The sequence below is a fragment of the Euprymna scolopes genome, chromosome 1 (genome assembly GCF_053919585.1).
Source record: "Euprymna scolopes isolate OS-2025 chromosome 1, ASM5391958v1, whole genome shotgun sequence".
In the NCBI taxonomy this organism is placed as follows: domain Eukaryota; kingdom Metazoa; phylum Mollusca; class Cephalopoda; order Sepiida; family Sepiolidae; genus Euprymna; species Euprymna scolopes.
The window spans coordinates 72,252,682-72,273,234 of NC_136482.1; the positions used below are offsets into that span (position 1 = coordinate 72,252,682).

Below are 20,553 nucleotides of genomic sequence, written 5' to 3' on the forward strand. Positions count from 1 at the left end.
TCTCTCTTTGAAAAGTGGGCAGTTTATTACCAGTTGACTGAGGTGCTTTTACAACAGAATGCTAATGGATTGCTCAGGCTATTTTGTGTGTGAGTAGGAGGAATAAAGAATGTACATGAACTGACCTGTCCTTTTCCTACCTTATGCCACATGTTTCTATGTTGGGAAAAGCAGATAACTATGGACAAAATCAGTTATGGAGATGCAATGTCCACATGCTAGGATTTCACTCACTTCACTCTTGTCTAACTGCAGCACAATAATTCCCCCCACTCGTTATCTGTGCCTAAACCTAAACATAGATTCCATGAACAAAACTTCTTTCTTAGAACTGCATGCCTGTGGAATTGTCTTCCGTTTTCCTGCTTTCCAGCTGACTACAATATGGTTGTTTTCAAGTCTAACGTAAACAAGTTCTTGATGAGCCGTTCCACTTGTTAACAAATTTACTGAATTTCCATTACTAACGATTACTATATTGTCCAATTTCTACTGTACACTCTTTAACCCTTATCCTCGAGTGACCTCTTGGCCTTGATAAGTGGTGATGCTTATGTAAAAAAAAAAAAAAGCACAATAAACAGATCCATGATCAAATGTATCTGCAATGTGAAATTTTTTTTTTTTTTTGTTACAATAGAATCACCACTTATCAAGGCTCGAAGGCCACTCAAGGATAAGGATTAACAAATGTAAGGTGGTAGTTTAGTCACTGTTAATGGTGTAGAGTAGGTAGAATTTGGATTGTTTAATGGGATGGCTCAACAACAACAACAACTTGTTTACATTGGACTTGAAAGCAACCATATTGTAATCGTCTGGGAAGCAGGCCAATGGAACAGTGTTTCACATGCAGGCAGTTCTAAAAAAGAAGCTTTGTTCATGGAATTTGCATTTAGATTTAGGCACAGATAGAGAGTGGGGAGAATTGTTGATAGTGATTGTAGCTAGTTGGGTGTTTTTTGTGAAAGTTTGGCAAGGGCAGGGGGTGGGACCATAGAGTAGAGCTTAGATGAGCACTTGCCATGAAAATAACGATAGAACAGAGACAGGCTCACAACATCTCTTCGATGGGAAAGAGGTTGCAGGGAAGAGAAAAGGGCATCAGCTACTAGGTTTCAAAGCCAATCTTGATTAAACCTAACATGTTAGGTTGAATGGTTTGCTGAAAGAACTACTTTTGCCTAGCATAGATTGTCCTTAAGGAGAAATCAGTTCTACTGGAAAAAGCCATATGGTGTGTTCATCGCTTTAGATAAACTGTTGCAAAAGCATGGATGTCTTGGATTGCAGGAATGTTGGCCAACCCAGAAAAACTCTGAAGCAAGTTATTAAACAGAACTGCATAAAGTGGGATTCAGAGATGGTTTACTCACTGAATCATGAGGACCAGAGACATATTAAAAAACACCTCACCACTGGGCAAGGGAAATGTGATATAAATTGAATAAAAGAAAATAAGCTAACAATAAGATTCTGAATGAAATCTGATAAAATATAATAATACCTATTGATGGCTACTTTGATTAATAAAAGATATTAAAGTTTTTTTGGTTTTCATAGATTCTTATAGTATTTAGCATTGCCAGGTTTATATTCTATTTGTTTTTATAACAGCTTGATGTGGAACTTCTTCCTGGAAGAGAAAAACTTAATGATTCTATGTCTGCATTACAGGATTCTGGTAATGAGGTATGTATACTAAATAAAATGAAAAACAAATAATAATACTTTATTAAGTACAATACTTAATAGTTTTTTTTTTTAATGGAGAGTAGAAAACGCATTGTGGATGCGTTATTGGCAGCTCCTGTTACTCTCGCTTCTTCTTATTTGTCCCTCAGTCCTCATTTTTTAATGAGTGATTTTTCTGACAAAGGGAGAAGAAAAAGGTGTTTTCTAGGTTGGCAGTATTTTGTGCGAACAGTTGGCTGAGATGGCGGAAATTTTCTGTTTCTATGTCTATCCTTGTAGCCATGTCACTAGTAAGGGTGCTGGAGGTAAACGTTTTGTCTGGGCTGACGTTATCCGCCTGATAGTCAGGGACCCGAACCTTGGATTAACCACTAAGGAGGCTGTCCTATCAGCAGGTGCAAAGTACTGGGGCTGCTGTATTGCCATTTGGTGAATGGATTCTGGACCATGCAGTAGCTTCTGGTGGGGCCTCTCGATGCCATACTAGTGGGTAATTGTTACAGCTTTACCTTATCATTAGCTACAAATAAAAAAAAAAAAATAAATAAATAAATTCTTCGTTTCTTTTTCTCTCTTAATTTCCCCTCTCTGTCCTGCTCTAAGTAAATCTGACGACCTAGTCCACAAATTTCAAAATTTCATCATGACAAGTTTCAAGAAAAAATACACGATTAAACCCGGTTCTCCAACTTCCAACGTAGACCCCTACTACCATGTCTCCTTCTCCAACATCAGAGGTCTACGTTCTAACCTTCCAGAGGTTGAAACCCAATTACAGGAGACTAAACCAGACCTTTTATTTTTAAGTGAAACTGGCATTGGACAGGCTATTTCCCTAGAAGAGTTTGCAATTAAAGGATACTCTAACTTAACTTCTAAATCTGACCCCCAAGATCGCCATGGGCATGGAATATGTGCCTATATTAAAGATAGCTTTCCATGTGGTAGGGACATCTCCAGGGAAGATCCTAACTTACCCTATATGTGCTTCCGGGTTGCTTTAGCTCACACTACGGCATTTATATTTACTCTCTATCGCCCCCACAACAGCGGAGTTACTATCTTTAAAAGCATATCTGAGAAAATTGACCAAGTCCTATCTGCTTATCCTTCAGCTAACATTCACGTATGTGGAGACTTCAATGTTCACAACGTCGAATGATTGACCCACTCAAACAAGACCGATGATGAGGGGAGGTTCTGTCATGATTTCTCCATTGCCTATGACCTCACTCAGATTGTTCAGGAACCCACCCGTGTGACCGACAATGACGGCCAGTATGCGAGCCTACTAGACCTTTTTCTCACAACTTGCCCTGAACTATGTTCAGTTTCTGTTCTGTCGCCTCTTGGATCTTCCGACCATTCTGTTGTATCAATTAAGATAAAAATGAAATGTAATAAGTCCCCAGACGTACCTCTCCATCGTACAGTATATCGATACACTAAGGCTGACTGGGATAGCTTCCGTACATTTATAACTGATCTACCTCTGCATTCCATATTTAAAAAGGATGTGTCCTCTATAGTATTAGACCTGACGGAATTGTTAATTGTAGGTATTGATCGTTTCATACCCTCGAAAAAGTTTCAGCAAAAACCTAACAGCCAGCCATGGTTCTCTCCAGAATGTGCTGCTGCCATTGCGCACAGAAATCACTTTTTCCACTGTTTCCAACGTAATAGATGTATGGAAACTAAAGCCGCTTTCAGGACTGCCAGCAACCATTGTAAGAAAGTAATAAAGAGCGCAAGATGGTTGTATGCTCAATCTGTTAAGTCCAAAGTAGCTGAGCAGCGGCTTGGTTCCCACCAGTTTTGGCAAATAGCAAACAGAATTCTGAACAGAAGCGTGTGCTCCATCTCAACTATCATCAATGGACCTGAGGTAATCTCGTCAGCATCAGACAAAGCCAAACTCTTTGTCAAGAACTTTGCAGCTAATTCTACCTTTTGCGATCAAGGCCGCCAACCCCCAATATTTCCTCCTGTATCTGAAAACACACTATGTGATATACGTATATCTGTACGTGATGTTGCGAAGCTAATCAAAAACCTTGATTCCAGTAAAGCAACTGGCCCGGATGGTATTCCAATTATAGTACTCAAAAAACTTCAACCTGAACTAGCGCCCATACTTACAAAACTATTTAAACGTTGTCTTAAGGAGAATAGTTTCCCATCTCCCTGGAAAATTTCATCAGTATGCCCTGTATTTAAGAATTCAGGTGATCGCTCATCCCCCTCTCAGTACAGGCCAATAAGTCTCCTGTGCGTCATGAGTAAGTTGCTGGAATCTGTTAAATACAGAAGTAATCAACCATCTCAACAAAAATAACCTTCTTAGTGACACTCAATATGGTTTCCGTTCTGCTAGATCTACAGCAGATGTGCTTACAGTTATATCTCATAGGATTAGCAAATCTCTCGACGGAGGCAACCTTTCTAGGGCAATTGCTCTTGACATATCTAAGGGCTTCGACAAAGTATGGCATAAGGGTCTACTTCACAAGATTTCTAGCTACGGTATAACTGGAAATGTTTTCTCAATCATTAAATCATTTCTCTCCGATAGGCTCATAAGAGTAGTGGTAGATGGACAAAAATCAGAGGCCTGCAATATAAATGCTGGAGTCCCTCAGGGGTCAATCCTGGGCCCAACTCTTTTCCTGATCTACATTAATGATCTTCCAAATCACATCCTTACATCATCTGTAGACATTTATGTTGACGACACTACCATTTATGGTAGCACATCTAAGACAGTAAATGACCAAGTTCTCTCCAATTCTCTCTCCTCTGATCTTGAGCATGTAGTACAATGGGGAAAGGAGTGGCTGGTTACTTTTAATGCATCTAAAACCAAGCTTCTCTCTTTACATCAACATTCTGATCCCCATCTGGCATCAATTGAAATGAATGGCTCTCGTCTTCAGGAGGCCTCAAGTTTTGATAAGCTTCTGGGCTTGACCATTACTCCTGATCTTAAATGGAACACGTACATCAAATCTGTTGCCAAGGCCGCTGAAAAAATGGTGGGATCTTTCTATCGATCCAGTAGATATCTCACTGCTGATGCAATTCTCTATGTATATAAGAACCAAGTACGTCCAAGGATGGAATACTGTTGCCACATCTGGGCAGGAGCTGCTAGAAAGGACTTGTCCTGCCTTGATAGAGTTCAAAATAGACTTCGTAGCCTCGTAGGAGATGTCCTTTTCTCTTCCTTGCAACCTCTATCTCACAGAAGAGATGTTGCGAGTTTGTCTCTGATGTATCGTTATTTTCATGGAAAGTGTTCGACTGAGCTTCAATCTATGGTCCCCCCTCGCAAAACTTTCACAAGAAACACTCGTCTAGCTGTAAACACTATCAATAATTCCCCCCACTCTTTATCTGTGCCTAAACCTAAACGTAGATTCCATGAACAAAGCTTTTTTATTAGAACTGCACGCCTGTGGAATTGTCTTCCGTTTTCCTGCTTTCCGGCTGACTACAATATGGTTGTCTTCAAGTCTAACGTAAATAAGTTCTTGATGAGCCGTTCCATATAAGTTATCAAATTTAACAAATTTTCATTACTAATGATTATTATATTGTCCAATTTCTACTGTACACTCTTTAACCCTTATCCTTGAGTGGCCTCTTGGCCTTGATAATGTGTTGATACCTATGAAAAAAAAAAGAAAAAGTCCAATGTGAACAAGTTCTAATTGCATCGTCCCCCTAAGTAATCCAAGTTACAAAATTCCCACTGTTTACTATGCTAAAATCACAATGACTAATGTATACCTATTAACCCTTATCCTTGAGTGGCCTCTGGGCCTTGATAAGTGGTGACACCCATGTAAAAAAAAAAAAAAAAAAAAACTATGACTTAATGTTCAAACATTATTTTTACTTTGGAGATGTTCTCAACTCTATACAAAATTATAAAAACTGTTTTATTTAATAATAGTATTAGCTATCCAAACATGCGTGTCCACCAAAAAGCAGCATTATATATATATATATATATATATATATATATATAATGTGTGTGTGTACAATCTTTTTTTTTTTTTTTAAGTGTCACCACTTATCAAGGCCCAGAGGCCACTCGAGGATAGGGGTTAAAGAGTGTACAGTAGTCAATGGGACAATATCATAGGAATTGTTAGTAGTGTAAATTTGGTAAATTGGATTACTTAAAGTGAATGGCTCCTCAAAAACTTGTTTACCTTGGACTTGAAGATGACCATATTGTAACCAGCTGGAAAGCAGGCAAATGGAAGACAGTTCCACAGGTGTGCAGTTCTAAAAAAGAAGCTTTGTTCATGAAATCTTGGTTTAACCACGGATAAAGAGTGGGGGGAAATTATTGATAGTGTTTTCAGTTAGCCAAGTGTTTCTTGTGAAAGGTTGGGTGGGAGGGGGCGGCTATAGATTAGAGCTCAGACGAGCACTTGCCATGAAAATAACGATAAAGCAGAGACAAGCTCGCAACATCTCTCCTGTGAGAAAGAGGTTGCAGGGAATAGAAAAGGGTATCTCCTACTAGGCTACGAAGTCTATTTTGAACTCTGTCAAGGTAGGATAAGGTTTTTTTAGCAGCTCCTACCCAAATATGGTAACAATTCTTCCTAAAATTTTCATGGATGGCTCTGTTCTTTAAAAAATCGACTCCAAACACTTTATCACACTTGAAACTATTCTCTATCTGTACAAATCTACTAATGGACCAGTGTCATATTTGTGCGAGTGAATCTCTGTCCCATTTGAGAGTTCTTGATAAAGTGCAAAAAATGTATTTGCAGTTTAATTGGTCCTTCCTTTTTTTTTTTTTTTTTTTTTTTTGTAATCTCTATCTCACAGATGCCATGTTGCTAATTTGTCATATTTTATAAATATTATTATAGTATGTGTTCTTCAGAATTGTCTGATCTGTTTCCTGTTTCCTTTGTTTCCATTCATTTGACTCATTTGTCTAATGATCTCTATCAATTCATTGTTTTGATATCTCATTGCAATCCAGTAGATTTTTTTTGAGATCTGTAGGCTTGTGGAAGTATTTTCCTGTTGACTCTTTTCCTCCACCTATAGCTTTGTTTTTTTCAACACTAAGGCTAATAGGAATCTCCTGTCTTTGCAATAATCATCTTTCATTAGCTCCTTACATGAAGTGGCTTCATGCTTTGTCTAGAACAATTTCTATAAAAAAAAAAAAAAACAACCACAAATTTATGTATTATGAATTTTGGGATATATATTTTGAGTAATAGGAACACATTATTATTATTTTTTGTAAACTTAAACATTTAGGTAGTGTGTATGTATGTATATATATATCATTTAAACACGATAGTATTTGAATATATGGTTAAGTGGCAGTTTTAGTCATTTAGAACTGCTTTAAAGCTTCACCACTTACTCATTTTTTCAACCAAATTTCAAACAATTACAGTTTATAGATCACCTTCTCAGTTATACTGGGAAAAAAATATTTTTTAATTTTTATCCAGTAAAACAAAAATTATAATAAATTTACTGATGTTCAAAATCATAAAAGAACGTAAGGTGAGCAACGTTTTTTATGACTGTTTCCATAGCAACCACGTCACTTCAGCGACTAGTGTTGCTACCAATTCACCACTCTCACGAAAAGAGAAGTAACAAGTGAAACAAAGAGAATGAATGGGAGATAATTGATGGGATTTTATTGAAAGCTGTACATTATTACATATGTGTATGCTATGTTTATGGGGGGCAAAAAAATAAGATTGAAATTAAACAAAGAACAAGTGAATTTACTGGAAGCCTGAAAAAATCATTGATTACAATTGAAAAATGCGAGCATGAAAAGTTAGATGGTATACAGCATTAAGAATTATTTTTTAAAATTCAATTTATAACATTATATAATCAATTCTTAATGCTGCAATATTTTAAGTTATAAATTTATTATATTTTTTACTAGAATATCTTGTCCTTTTCTTTTCCAGTTTTAACAACTAGTCCTTTACTTTTCCATGTTTAAGCTTAACCATATTACTTTTCATGCTCACATTTTTCTATTGTAATCTATATATCTAGAAAAGTGAAATTGTCTGTGTGTACATTTCCCTACCAAACTACTCTGTCAATTTTCAGTCTACAGACTCGAGATTTGACATAAAGGATATTGAGATTTGGGAAAATTCTTTTAATTAGTTTTCAGTCAGAAATTTGGCTCTCAAGGGATCAAAGTTCAACGATTTGACCTTTGAAAACTCTACCAAACTCCTCCACCAATTTTGAGTCTAAACACTTGAAATTTTAGATATAGGTTACTTGGACATGGATCCAGCTTTTTAATTTCATTTGAGCCCAAAGCAATAAATGTTAAGGGGTCAAAATTGGGGTCAAAGTTTAAAAAAATTTGACCTTTGCGGTCTCTACAAAATTACTCAGCCAATTTTTGGTCTAAACATTTTAAATTTTACATGAAGTGTATTCAGACATAGGGCAAGCTTTTTAATTAGTTTTGGGGCAAAGATTTGGCTGCCAAGGGGTCAAAGTTCAAAAGATTTTAAAATTGCGATCTCTAGCAATTTATTCCGCCAATTTTGGGTCTAAACACTTGAAATTTTAGATGTAGGTTCCCTGGACATGAGTCAAACTGTTTAATATGTATATACATATGCACATAAAGTTAGGAAAAGTACATATGGCCCAAACAGAGCTGGGCTGAAATGCTAATATATAAATATATATATAGGATTATATATCTTATATATTATCTTTTCTGTTGTAACTGAATGACGACACAAGACAACACTTATAAAACATAATGATGACTTCTTTATTCCTCTGGTCGATCGGTCGATTGACGTCAGGAATTCAAATGGTATGGATACATTGGTTTAATCCTCTCCCCTCGCCTCCAAGGGGCTCTGACTCCAACTCATCAACTGAATAACTCTCTGACGTTTTTCTCTGACCCACTGACTAAAATCCAAACCAATAATATGGAGAAATGTCATTTGTCTATGACGTCAGAAGTGTGTTTTTTAAACGTGACTAATTTCACGTGGCTTTACATATGTTATATATAACTCTAACCTATTTTTAAACAATATAATTTAATTTGCATTGTTCATTCTTTTACTGACATATTTAATATTCAGATTTCTAAAGAATGGACAATCAACTCTTTATTCCGATATAAACAATATTTAACTATTCTAATAGAATTTAACAATGGACTAAATGTCTAACATTCCATTTCTTAACTTTGCCTACAAGGTTCGATTCTAGGCTTATCCTAATCTCATTTTCACTTATCTAATATTCTTCTTATTTACATTGGAAGGGGACAGCCTTTCCCTGTAACATATATATACATACATACATATACATACATACATATATATATATATATATATATATATATATATATATATATATATATATACATATATATATATATATATATATATATATATATATATATATATATATATATACTCTTAAAGTTACGACTTCATTCCAAAATCAGGATGAGTTTTAATTTTAAGAATTATATTTTTTAACTTATTATATTGAACACCTTGCAAAATAAAGTTTAAATTAATACCATTTAATTAGTTTGAAAACATTATTTTTTAGTTCTCATTGCAAAATTAAAAAAAATATATATTAATCATGATTTTAATGAAACACTTGATACCATTAATTATTTAGTTTTTATTTTTTTATTTTAACAGAGAGAAGTATCCAGAAGATCATTACATTCTGATCATTGTGAGGATTTAAATATGGAAAAATCTTTGAAAAGCTCAATCCAAGAAAAATCCAAGGTTCTAGCTAAACCTAAACATCCTTTTCAGCAACCAAAAACTGTACCAACCAAACCGAAAACCACTGCAAAATCTAAGCCATTACCAAAGCCAAAAACCTTATCCCGACCCAAGTCACCTTCATGTCGATCAAAATCTCCAGTGCATGCGGTATGTTCACCGCGGTCTAAGGTAACAACGAAAGTAGAAACTTCACCAAAGATTAAAAAAAGCCCACAAGGTTGCACTAAAAAGAAGACAAAATTAAAAAAATTAAAGCGAAGAGGTAGTTGTAGCGGTACTCCTAGTGGTAGTGATATGAGCGATACAGATTCAGTGAGCACTTGTTACTCTGGATCTTCGAGAGTTTCGTTCGATATGGCGCCATCAGATGCAGAAGAAGCAGACAAAGGTTGGTTATTTCTTTCTCACGATAAAGCTAAAATAATTTGTCTGTACGCCCTCCCCTTCTATCAAAACTGATACATTTTTTTTTTAACTTGTTTTCAATCATCATTCAATGCTATCATTCATATTTACATTTTCATTTATTTTTGTTTATTTTATTGCAAACAGCAATTTTACCACTACAAAACATCTCTCATCTAAATCTAAGTCTAAAGTCAAATTTGCTGTTACGATATGACTAACCTAATTAAAGTAACCATCAAAACTGATCCTCTATTCATATCTACTTGTTTGTTTCTTTCTCTCTCTTGAATGCACTATACTTAAACCACGAGTATTATGCAAGCACAGAATATTTTGAATTGTCTATGTATTGTAAATTAAATCAGTTGCCATTGTTGTTGTTTCTGAATTTTTGAGATGAGGATTGGTAATTTGGATTATTTGGACTACTGCTCTCACCTTGAATGTTATTTTCACAATGTTTTAGAGATGAAATCTCCGACCTTCTTCAGGTGTATCTTATCAAACCAAGGAATCTGTACAGAATTTTCAAACCTATAGAATTATATATATATATATATATATATATATATATATATATATATATAAAATTTAATTGGAATTATTGAGATGAGTATTCTTAATTTATTTATTATGGACTATTATCCTCATCTTTCTTAATTGTTCTTTCATGACGTTTCGTCCACCTATTCCTCTGGCCTTTGTCAGGTAGTAACCGCGACGAGATAGGAACTCCAAATCACCTAGCTGCATCCTTAGCAATTATTGCCTTCCATAGTTGTTGTTGTCTCACCACGTTTTGGCCAAATAAGCCTCTGGCCAGCTTTGAAACAACTAAGAAAGATGAGGATAATAGTCCACAATAAATGAATTAAATAAATAATAATCATCTCAATAATTCCAATTAAATTATATATATGCCATTCGGTACGGACCCGATCATGGAAAATCAGATAATAAATAAACGTGGATTTATAAAACCAAAAAAATCCAACCTTGGTTGCCCTTCGGGGCCTGTAGCATAGTGGATAGAGACGTTGAATCTCTATGGTTCCAGGTTAGAATTGTCTGAAGATAGCGGTTTTAATCCTACCCAAAGCTGGCCAAATAAATCTATAGAATTATATTTGGCATTTATTCAGCATTAAATCACCCATTAAATTAAATCACGAATGCTATAGGTTTGGGAAATTGACCGAGTCTTTTCATGGCTTGCATGTTAATATTCTCAAAGATTTTCCAAGAACAATGTATTTTAGGGATATAAATACTTATCCTACTGAGAGAATTATATTTGTCAATTTTATTCAACACTAAATAATTTATAGTTGGTTGACATGCTGTAAAACAAACCAAATCAAATGTATATTACGTTATTAGAAAAAAAAATCTAATTATGTGGTAGATTTTTAAAAATCTTAATTCATAATAAATTACCAATCTCATTAATTTGCACTTACCTGCCTCCCCATGAAGGCTGGGTGTATTCATTCATGAACATTACAAAAGCATTTATAGCCTATAATGATCTCTTATTTATATAGAGTTAGGTATGTGGGTATTTTTTTATATATTTCTATATAAAGGATTCACTCCTAAACTAATTAAATGGTCATTATAAATTTGGAACACAGCTGCAAGTAATGTAGGCTATATTTAGTTTATTTAGTCAAGAGAATTTAACACAGCTTAGAGTTGTAAGATTAGGCTCAATTTCAATAAATGCTATCTGTTCTATTGTTGAATGATCAGCAACTAAACTGGCATCACCATTAGGCAGGTTTTTGCTTGTACTATGAGATGGATATGTAGATGATTAAAAACAAGAGATGTCAAAGGGAAGATGATGGCCATTGGTACTAATGATGATTAGAAAGTGGACCATGGCTTTACTTTCAGATGCCTTGTAACTCTTACCTCCTGTATTTTGTCCTTTAAACATCACATTCTGTCAGCAGTGTCTTTAACAAACGAATAAGAATTGCTAGTTTTTAGGTCAGCTTCTGTTTTCAGTATGTGGTACACAGGAGATTTTCAATATTCTTATAGTCTTCATCATCATTCAACTGTCAATATATCTATCTCATTAACCTTTATGCATGGTGACAGCCTTAAAAGACATGGGTTTCTCACCTGCTACTTGTCTAAATATGGTTGGTTCTTGTATACAGTACTAGTATTGGATTCATCAGCATTAATAATTTCTCGCCCACTCTTTATCTGTGCCTAAACCTAATCGTAGATTCCATGAACAAAGTTTCTTTCTTAGAACTGCACACCTGTGGAACTCTTTCCTTTTGCCTGCTTTCCAGCTGACTATAATATGGTCATCTTCAAGTCCAACGTAACAAGTTCTTGATGAGCCGTTCCCCTTAAATAATCCAATTTACCAAATTTATACTACTGACAATTATTACAACATTGTCCCATTGACCACTGTACGCTTAGTAATCCTTATCCTTTAGTGGCCTCCGGGTCTTGATAGGTGGTGACTCCTTAGTAAAAAAAAATACAAAAAAACTATATTCAATTTTCTTTACTTTATATATTAGGAGAAGTGCTTTCCGACTCCCTGGAAGACCTCATCAGTTTGCCCTGTATTTAAGAATTCAGGTGATAAGTCATCTCCCTCTCAGTACAGACCAATAAGTCTCCTGTGTGTCATGAGTAAGTTGCTGGAATCCATATTAAATAGAGAAATAGTCAACTACCTCAGCAGGAATAACCTTCTTAGTGACACACAATATGGTTTCCGCTCTGCAAGATCTACTGCAGATGTGCTGACGGTTATATCCCACAGAATTAGTGAATCTCTTGACAAAGGCTTCCTTTTTAGGGCAATTGCTCTTGACATATCAAAGGCCTTCGACAAGGTATGGCATAAGGGTCTACTTCACAAGATTTCTAGCTACGGTATAACTGAAAATGTTTTCTCAATCATTAAATCATTTCTCTCCGATAGGCTCATAAGAGTAGTGGTAGATGGACAAAAATCGGGGGCCTGCAATATGTGCTGGAGTCCCTCAGGGGTCAATCCTGGGCCCAACTCTTTTCCTGATCTACATCAATGACCTCCCTAAATGCATACTTAAATCATTCGTTGACATCTATGCTGATGACACGACCATATACGGCAACACATCAAAGGCTGTAAATGACAAAGTTCTCTCTGATTCTCTCTCCTCTGATCTCGAGCGTGTGGTTCAGTGGGGGAAGATGTGGCTGGTTACCTTTAATGCATCCAAAACCAAACTCCTATCCTTACATCATCAATGCTCTGATCCCCATCTGGCATCAATTGTGATAGATGGCTCTCGTCTGGGTGAGGCCCCGTGTTTTGACAAGCTTCTGGGTTTGACCTTTACTCCTGATCTGAAATGGAACACGTACATCAAGACTGTTGCCAAGGTCGCTGGAAAGATGGTGGGATCCTTCTACCGCTCCAGAAGATATCTCACTACTGATGCAATTCTCTATCTATATAAAAGCCAAGTACGTCCAAGGATGGAATACTGTTGCCATATCTGGGCAGGAGCTGCTAAAAAAAGCCTATCCTGCCTTGACAGAGTACAAAATAGACTTCGTGGTTTAGTGGGGGATGACCTTTTCTCTACCCTGCAACCTCTCTCCCACAGAAGAGACGTTGCGAGCCTATCCTTGTTTTATCGTTATTTCCATGGCAGGTGCTCGTCTGAACTCCAATCTCTGGTCCCCCCTCGCCAGTCTTTCACGGAAAACACCCATCTAGCTGAATCCACTGTGAAAAATTTCCCCCACTCTATATCTGTGCCTAAATCAAAATGCGGATTCCATGAACAAAGCTTCTTTCTTAGAACTGCACGCCTGTGGAACTCTGTTTCGTCTGCCTGCTTCCCACCGGACTACAACTTGGATGTGTTCAAGTCCAACGTTAACAAATTCCTAATGAACCGCCCCCTTAAGTAAACACTTTATCAAATCTCCACACTAACGTATGTACTTGCAATAACCCTTATCCCTGAGTGGCTTCCGGGCCTTGATAAGTGGTGATCACTGTGTAAAAAAAAACAAAAAAACCAAAATGTCAGTCTCATCATTTCTTTGTCATTGATATTTTTCTTCCTACAACATCAATATTTTGTTATGGTTTATCAGTCTTTCTTCTGGATTGTTGTATGCTATTAAGAAGCAGGAAATGTGTTTTGATTTAATTCCTTCCAGAAAATACTTTGTCCTGGTTGGAATTATTTTTAAATGGCCATCATATTACAAAATTATTTGTCTATACAGAGTTACTTCCATTCAATTGGAACAAAATTAATATTTTTGAAAACAAAAATAAAAAATCAGCATAGTTTAAAAAATATAAAAAGGAAAACAAATTGTGAGTAAATACCCAACAACATACATTTAGTTTGAAATGTTTATAAACCATTTTAGATTTTGAAGTAAGTTTCACTTTGTCTTGTTTTTCTTTTCCAGAAAATGACCCCAATAGTAAAGTCATTGATGGTGTTAGTATGGAAAGACTAACCCTATTGTATAGGGCCACAGTGGCTCGAGTGGCTGTGGATGTTCTGAATCTTATAGGCACAGTTAGCATGGAGAAGAAATTTGCAGCAACAAATAAATCCAATGGGAAACCACCAAAGCCAAGACTTTTGCCTCAAAAATCAAAGTAAATAGATTTTTTTTTTTAAATATTTACTTTAAACTAGCACTGCTCCTGATATTATCTAAGATTCTGAAAAAGGAAATAGAATAATTTAAATAAAAGTGTATAACATTTTTTTAAAACTTCTCTCTCTCTCTCTCTCTTTAATTCTCACATTACACATCCATCATATCATTCCCATATCATTTCTCTACATGCAACGCATGTCCTCAACCCTCACTGAGCAGATTTCATTTCCATACATCATCACACTGCATACACATGCCTGATAGACTTTTTCCGTGGTTGACAGACATTGAGTCTTACATATTTATTAATGTCTCACCCTTTATGTGCCATAACAAATAAGTTATTGTTTAACAAAGTTCTAAGTGAAATCTTCTTTAAGTTGAAATGCAGTCCTTACTAAATAATAATGGAAAATTAGCACTTCCACTCAATCATGGCTAACACAATGAGAACACTTTCCCTCTCCCGGCGATTTGCTGAAAACACTACCTATGCTCAGCATAGTTAAGACCAATCAGTTACACTGGTGTGATCGTGTGAAGCATTCATCCTCTTGCATTGCAGAAGCCTAGATGCCTTAAATCACAAGAAGGTTGACTACAAGAACTGAAGAGTGAGCTTGCACAATATCAGAAAATATCTGACTCCTGAACAAGGAATATTAACATTAAAAGAAAAACAAAGAAAGTAAGAAAAAATACTGATTACCGCCAATATCATTAAAGCTTTAACTCCTCTTTTTTTCTATATTCAACTAGCATTTCAGTCCGGTGTTGCCCGGGTATTTGGGGGTGTATGTTGAGCAAAAAAAAAAAAAGTCAATTTTTTTAATTTTGACCCCTATTATGACCCCTTAACATTCGTTGTTTTGAGCTCAAATCAAGTTATTAAGTTAGATCCATGTCCAAGGAACCTATATCTAAAATTTCAAGTGTTTGGACCCAAAATTGTCAGAAGTTTGGTAGAGTTCTCAAAGATCAAATCGTTGAACGTTGAACCCTTAACAGCCAAATTTCTGGCCGAAAACCGATCATAAAGATTTTCCCAAATCTCAGTAGCCTGTATATCAAATTTTGAATCTGTTGACTTAAAATTGACAGAGTTATTGCGTAGGGAAATGTACACAGACACACACACAGAGATACGTTCACTTTTATAGATATATAGATAGATTAGAATCCACAGTATTCTTCTTTTTTTTGTTTTTGTTTATTTTAGCATCATTTTCATTATCGATATAACTTTTGAGCAGGGTTTTATATATCGTAGAAGATGCTTTTAAACTTGTCAACACATTTAAAAGACATAATCTTGGGAAATGCTAAATGTGATTATTTAATTTGTTTTTTATAGTTCATATTTTTTGGAGTATCAATTCCCTGTGGTGGCTGCTGCAAGAGATAAGGATGTACCAAATACCATGGCAACTGAAGTTACAAGAGCCGTTGCTAAAAAAGTTACAGAAAATAGTAAGTACCCGCTGCACATACTTAGCATCTGTTAATAATGACAAAGCACAACCATTTGGGGTTTAAAATAGTAGAAAAGAAAACCCCTTAAAGCATTTGCATTAATGGGTTTTATTTTCTACTCTACATGCATAATACCCTATGGGTCTCACCACTCTCAACTCCTTTGCCATAGCAGTGGGAAGCTGTCTGAAACACACCTACTTTCCCCTCATAGTTCTGAAAAAAGAGAAAGATTTTATCAGCTTAACCACTATGTGTCTCTGGTAACTTCTGTTTGTGACATAATATCCTAAAAAATTTTTAATTTTATGATTTCTCTTTAATTATTCTGATTTTGCTTTCCTCTAGCTTTGTCGAAAATTCCGATTTTAACGTTATATCTTTGCACAATCACATCTCATCTTACTACAATGTCAATGTTGAAGATAAGTCGAAAGAACAGTTGAAATATTGTTTTACAATCCAAAGTAGATAGAATGCAGTTTTGTATTTAACATGCAAGATATTTACATTCCCTTATAATACAGAAATTTTATGGCAGACACATTATCATACACAATAAAATGCTAAGGCATTTCATGTTCATCATACATTATTACACACTCACTCACACAATAAAATGAGATCATCTGATCAGCAAAGATGGTAATTGGTGATTAATCTGATACAGCTAAGGTAAACAATTAACTTTACCCATTTTAAAATGAATTGTTCCAAAATCAAATTATATCAGCCAACAACAAAAAATGCAATTTTAAATAAATACATTTCAAAAAGAGACATTTGAAAAATATTTAGCTTGTAATTATTTTTATGGTAAGAAGACAGAATATTTATGCATTTAAAAAAGAATTGCAATATTCGTTTTATTATTCAAATATTATTTAACTTACAAAGACAGTTATATTTTAGAAAGAAGCAATAATTATTTCTTAATATTTACCATTACAAACATTTTTTTTTTTTTTTTTTTTTTTTTTTTACAAGGGAGTTGCTACTTATCAAGGCCCGAAGGCCACTTGGAGATAAGGGTTAATAAGTGTACGGTAATCATTGGGACAACAGCATAGTAATTGTTAGTAGTGGGAATTTCATATAATTTGATTATTTAAGGGGACAACTCAATAAGAAGAACTTGTTTATATTGGACTTGAAAACGCCCATATTGCCCATATTGTAGTCAACTGGAAAGTATGCCAGCAGAACAGAAAGGAATATTTTTAACAGTAAATTATACAGGCTAATGTAGTTTAAAGTACCTTGGAATGTCTAATGATACATACTTGCAACAATGTGGCATTTATTAATAACAGTGAATCCTTTAATTACAATGTAGTAACAATTTAGTAATCTGGTTCGTAGAATACTTAAATTAATTTTTAAATAAAACAAATAAATTTTATCTTCCATTTTTGTTCTTTTAATTTTTCTTATATTTTCTTTTATTTTTTAGCTATCAATTTCAGTCATCAGTCGGTGTTTCCTCTTTTGTTTGATGGGAAATCTTTTGAAAACTGGTGGAAATCAGTCATTAATTTTAAAATATATTCAAGAACAACTGAACAAAAGAATGTAAGTGGTTCTTCTAGAATTTTAATTTTCATCCAATTGTAAATAATTTACAACTCAGGATTGGAATAATATAAGAAATGTATAAATTGGATTTTAGAAACAAATTGCAATTCCATTTTGTTAAAAAATCGGATCGAATCAATTTGAGGTACCCTAGATTGAGCAACAATAAAAAAAGACACATTTGAACTTAACATTGATCTTTGTTTTTTAACTTTCAATTAAATTATGAACAAAACAATACTTGCACTGCTGGCAGGGCCACAATTTTTCCGATTGCAACTGCATGCAAAGGGATACACTTCTTTATCCTGAAAATGATGCCTTAGGACAGGATCCTGGAAACTGAGCCATTCCTCCACTTTGGCTCTTGCTTTGGCTGGATGAGAGATTAAAGAGGCCTGATCTGTCATGTTCTAGTATCTCTGAGTTCATTTCCAATCATATTCAATCTGATTCTTCAAATAATCAAAACCTTCTTTATCCTTTTTATTTTTTTCCCAACTAGATAATAAAACATGGTGGCTGAGGGTCAATAATTAAAAATAAAGACAATTACAAATAACAAGGAGTAGTGTCTTTCTAAGAGTAATGCTCCTATGCTCTCTGTAAAATTTTCGTTTTTAGAGTAATGTTTTCTAAGATTAATATTCCCACTTGCTGTGAAATTTCCTTTTGTGAGTAATGTTTCCTAAAAGCAATGTAATCTAAGAGTAGTGTTTTTTAGAGTAATGATGGTACCCTCTTTGTAAAATGTCCTATGAATAATGTCTTTTTACAACTGAGATTGTTGGGTTTTAAGAGTACCAGATGCTTTTACTCTCCTGCCACCTGTACAATAGACACTTTGAATATGACCATCATCATTTTCTAATTTAAAACTTTTCAAAGAAGAAAGAACTAATGGTAGCTGGCACATATTTACTCTACTTAATTCCTTTCAACAAAAGGACCAATTTACAGTTCTTACTTCTGGTCATATACATTAAACTATGTATGCAAAACATATATTCATATAAATTGTTCAAAGAAAAGCTTTGTTTTTTCTTTTTTAAAAATCTTTTTCTTACAAATTATTATAAAAGAAAATCTTGTAACTCAGAGTCATTCTTGTAATATTAGTTTACTTTATAAATCCTTCATTTAAAATGTCAAAATTTGTATTTCTAACCTAAACTACAAATAGCTATTACATAGGAAAAATAACTCTTTTATAAGTTTAATGACCGTGATCACTCAGATAAAATAATTTAATGATTTAAAATTAGATATTAAAAAGGAAAATATCCCTATTTATTTTCGTAAAGCATTAAATGAACTATACATTCAAGAGACATTTAGTTGCATGATTTTATTGTTTCTTATAGCCTTCTTTGATTGGATGTAGCCAACTTCCTCTGAAGTCAATTTTAAAAGCTGAAAATCTTTGCCTAAAAACAAATCTACTTGTTTGCAAGCCAGGAAAACAATCTGGATTGGCTTGTAGCAGTAGCAACACCTCTTCACAACTCGGACATCTTAAGGTCAGTGAAGTTATCTATTTTTTCTTTTTTTTTTTTTTTTCATACTTTCACTAATTTAAATAAGATTTAATTTTCAATAACAGTACATCATTTGATCCAGTAGATGTGCTAGATGTATTTTTAACAAAAAGTCAACCACAATTATATTCTAACATTTTATGTTTAAAAAATGGCAGATCTTGAAGTCAATTTAAGTCAAAGGAGATAAGTCAATTATATTACTGAATTAATCACACAACTCTTCCGCAATAAAACATAAGATAAAACTCGAGAACTTGTAAGTTATATTTTTACTCATAATTATTTTTTCATTGGATTATTTTTTTTGTAATTTTTAAAATTTATACTAATTTCAACATGACACATAAGTACATATGTTTTCATCTGAAATGTGTTGGTTTAAAACATCACTAATCTACATGAACATAGACAATATTGCTTGGCAAAAATTAAGCAAAATAAAAAATACAAGTTATTAGTGCAAGTGTTAACATCTTCAATTTTTTTCCCCCGCGTACCACAGAATATGATCTGTGTTAACTGTCTTCAAACTGATCTGACCTTTACTACATTGTTTAGATGACTGATTATCTAAAAGTTTAAGAACATATGTTATTGTGCCATCTTGTTTATCTTGTGCATCTTTTTCTGCACTCTTTCACTGTACCTTCTAAACATACCTTTCTTACATCACTTGTTGATCTTTGTGTATTCATAATGCTGTAAAACTTTCCATTTAACTACAAAAATATGAGTGCAAGTTTAGTCTTTACTAAAATATGGCGCATTAACTTCAATTCACACATTACTTTCATCATATTATTTTGGAAGGCATACATATGGTAGCAAGGTAAAAACAAGTATAAACTCAGAATGAAGTTTTAATAAATTATCAAAAATCAAAACGTGATAATAAAAGCAAAATACTTGTTGAGCATCATTCACTCATTTCATATGAATCAGATTACAGTAGAACCCCAGGATACGGCATTAAAAATTAGTAACAAAATACAGTATATAATACACATGTATATAATCAAATAACATTATAAATAACACTGTAAGGCAGGGCAAATACCATAACCAAGGGCCGGAAAAACATTGTATTCCACATTGTAACCTGAAAAAAACGTATCTTAGAGCCACCCTTTTCTGGGGTTCTACTGTATTATTGGCATTTGTTTCCTTAATATCTTTCTACTTGGAATGCTTTCTAGAAAGACATTGAGTACTTATAGGATAGACCACATGAGAGTTGCCAACATCCCTATGTGAAAGTGTTTCTGTGAAACATACTGGAGTGCATGAAAAATAGGCATCTGTTTACAATTATGACCAGAGAGGAAAGAGATATTTCCTTATTTCCGGGGGGGGGGGGTCTATGTATGTGTCATAACTTG

The 20,553-nt window shown here is 34.3% G+C and overlaps 1 protein-coding gene across 3 annotated transcripts in view; it reads left to right on the top strand.

Moving 5' to 3' along the window:
* The window catches only part of LOC145239868 (C2 domain-containing protein 3-like), a 176,473-nt gene that overhangs the window by 48,574 nt on the left and 107,346 nt on the right, over window positions 1-20,553 (top strand). For all 3 annotated transcript variants that reach the window (XM_080103482.1, XM_080103537.1, XM_080103596.1), the window contains exons 12-17: window positions 1,618-1,692; window positions 9,420-9,903; window positions 14,385-14,580; window positions 15,940-16,055; window positions 17,512-17,630; window positions 18,998-19,153. In XM_080103482.1, coding sequence (XP_079959608.1) covers window positions 1,618-1,692; window positions 9,420-9,903; window positions 14,385-14,580; window positions 15,940-16,055; window positions 17,512-17,630; window positions 18,998-19,153 — 1,146 coding nt within the window. The remainder of the gene's footprint in view (window positions 1-1,617; window positions 1,693-9,419; window positions 9,904-14,384; window positions 14,581-15,939; window positions 16,056-17,511; window positions 17,631-18,997; window positions 19,154-20,553) is intronic.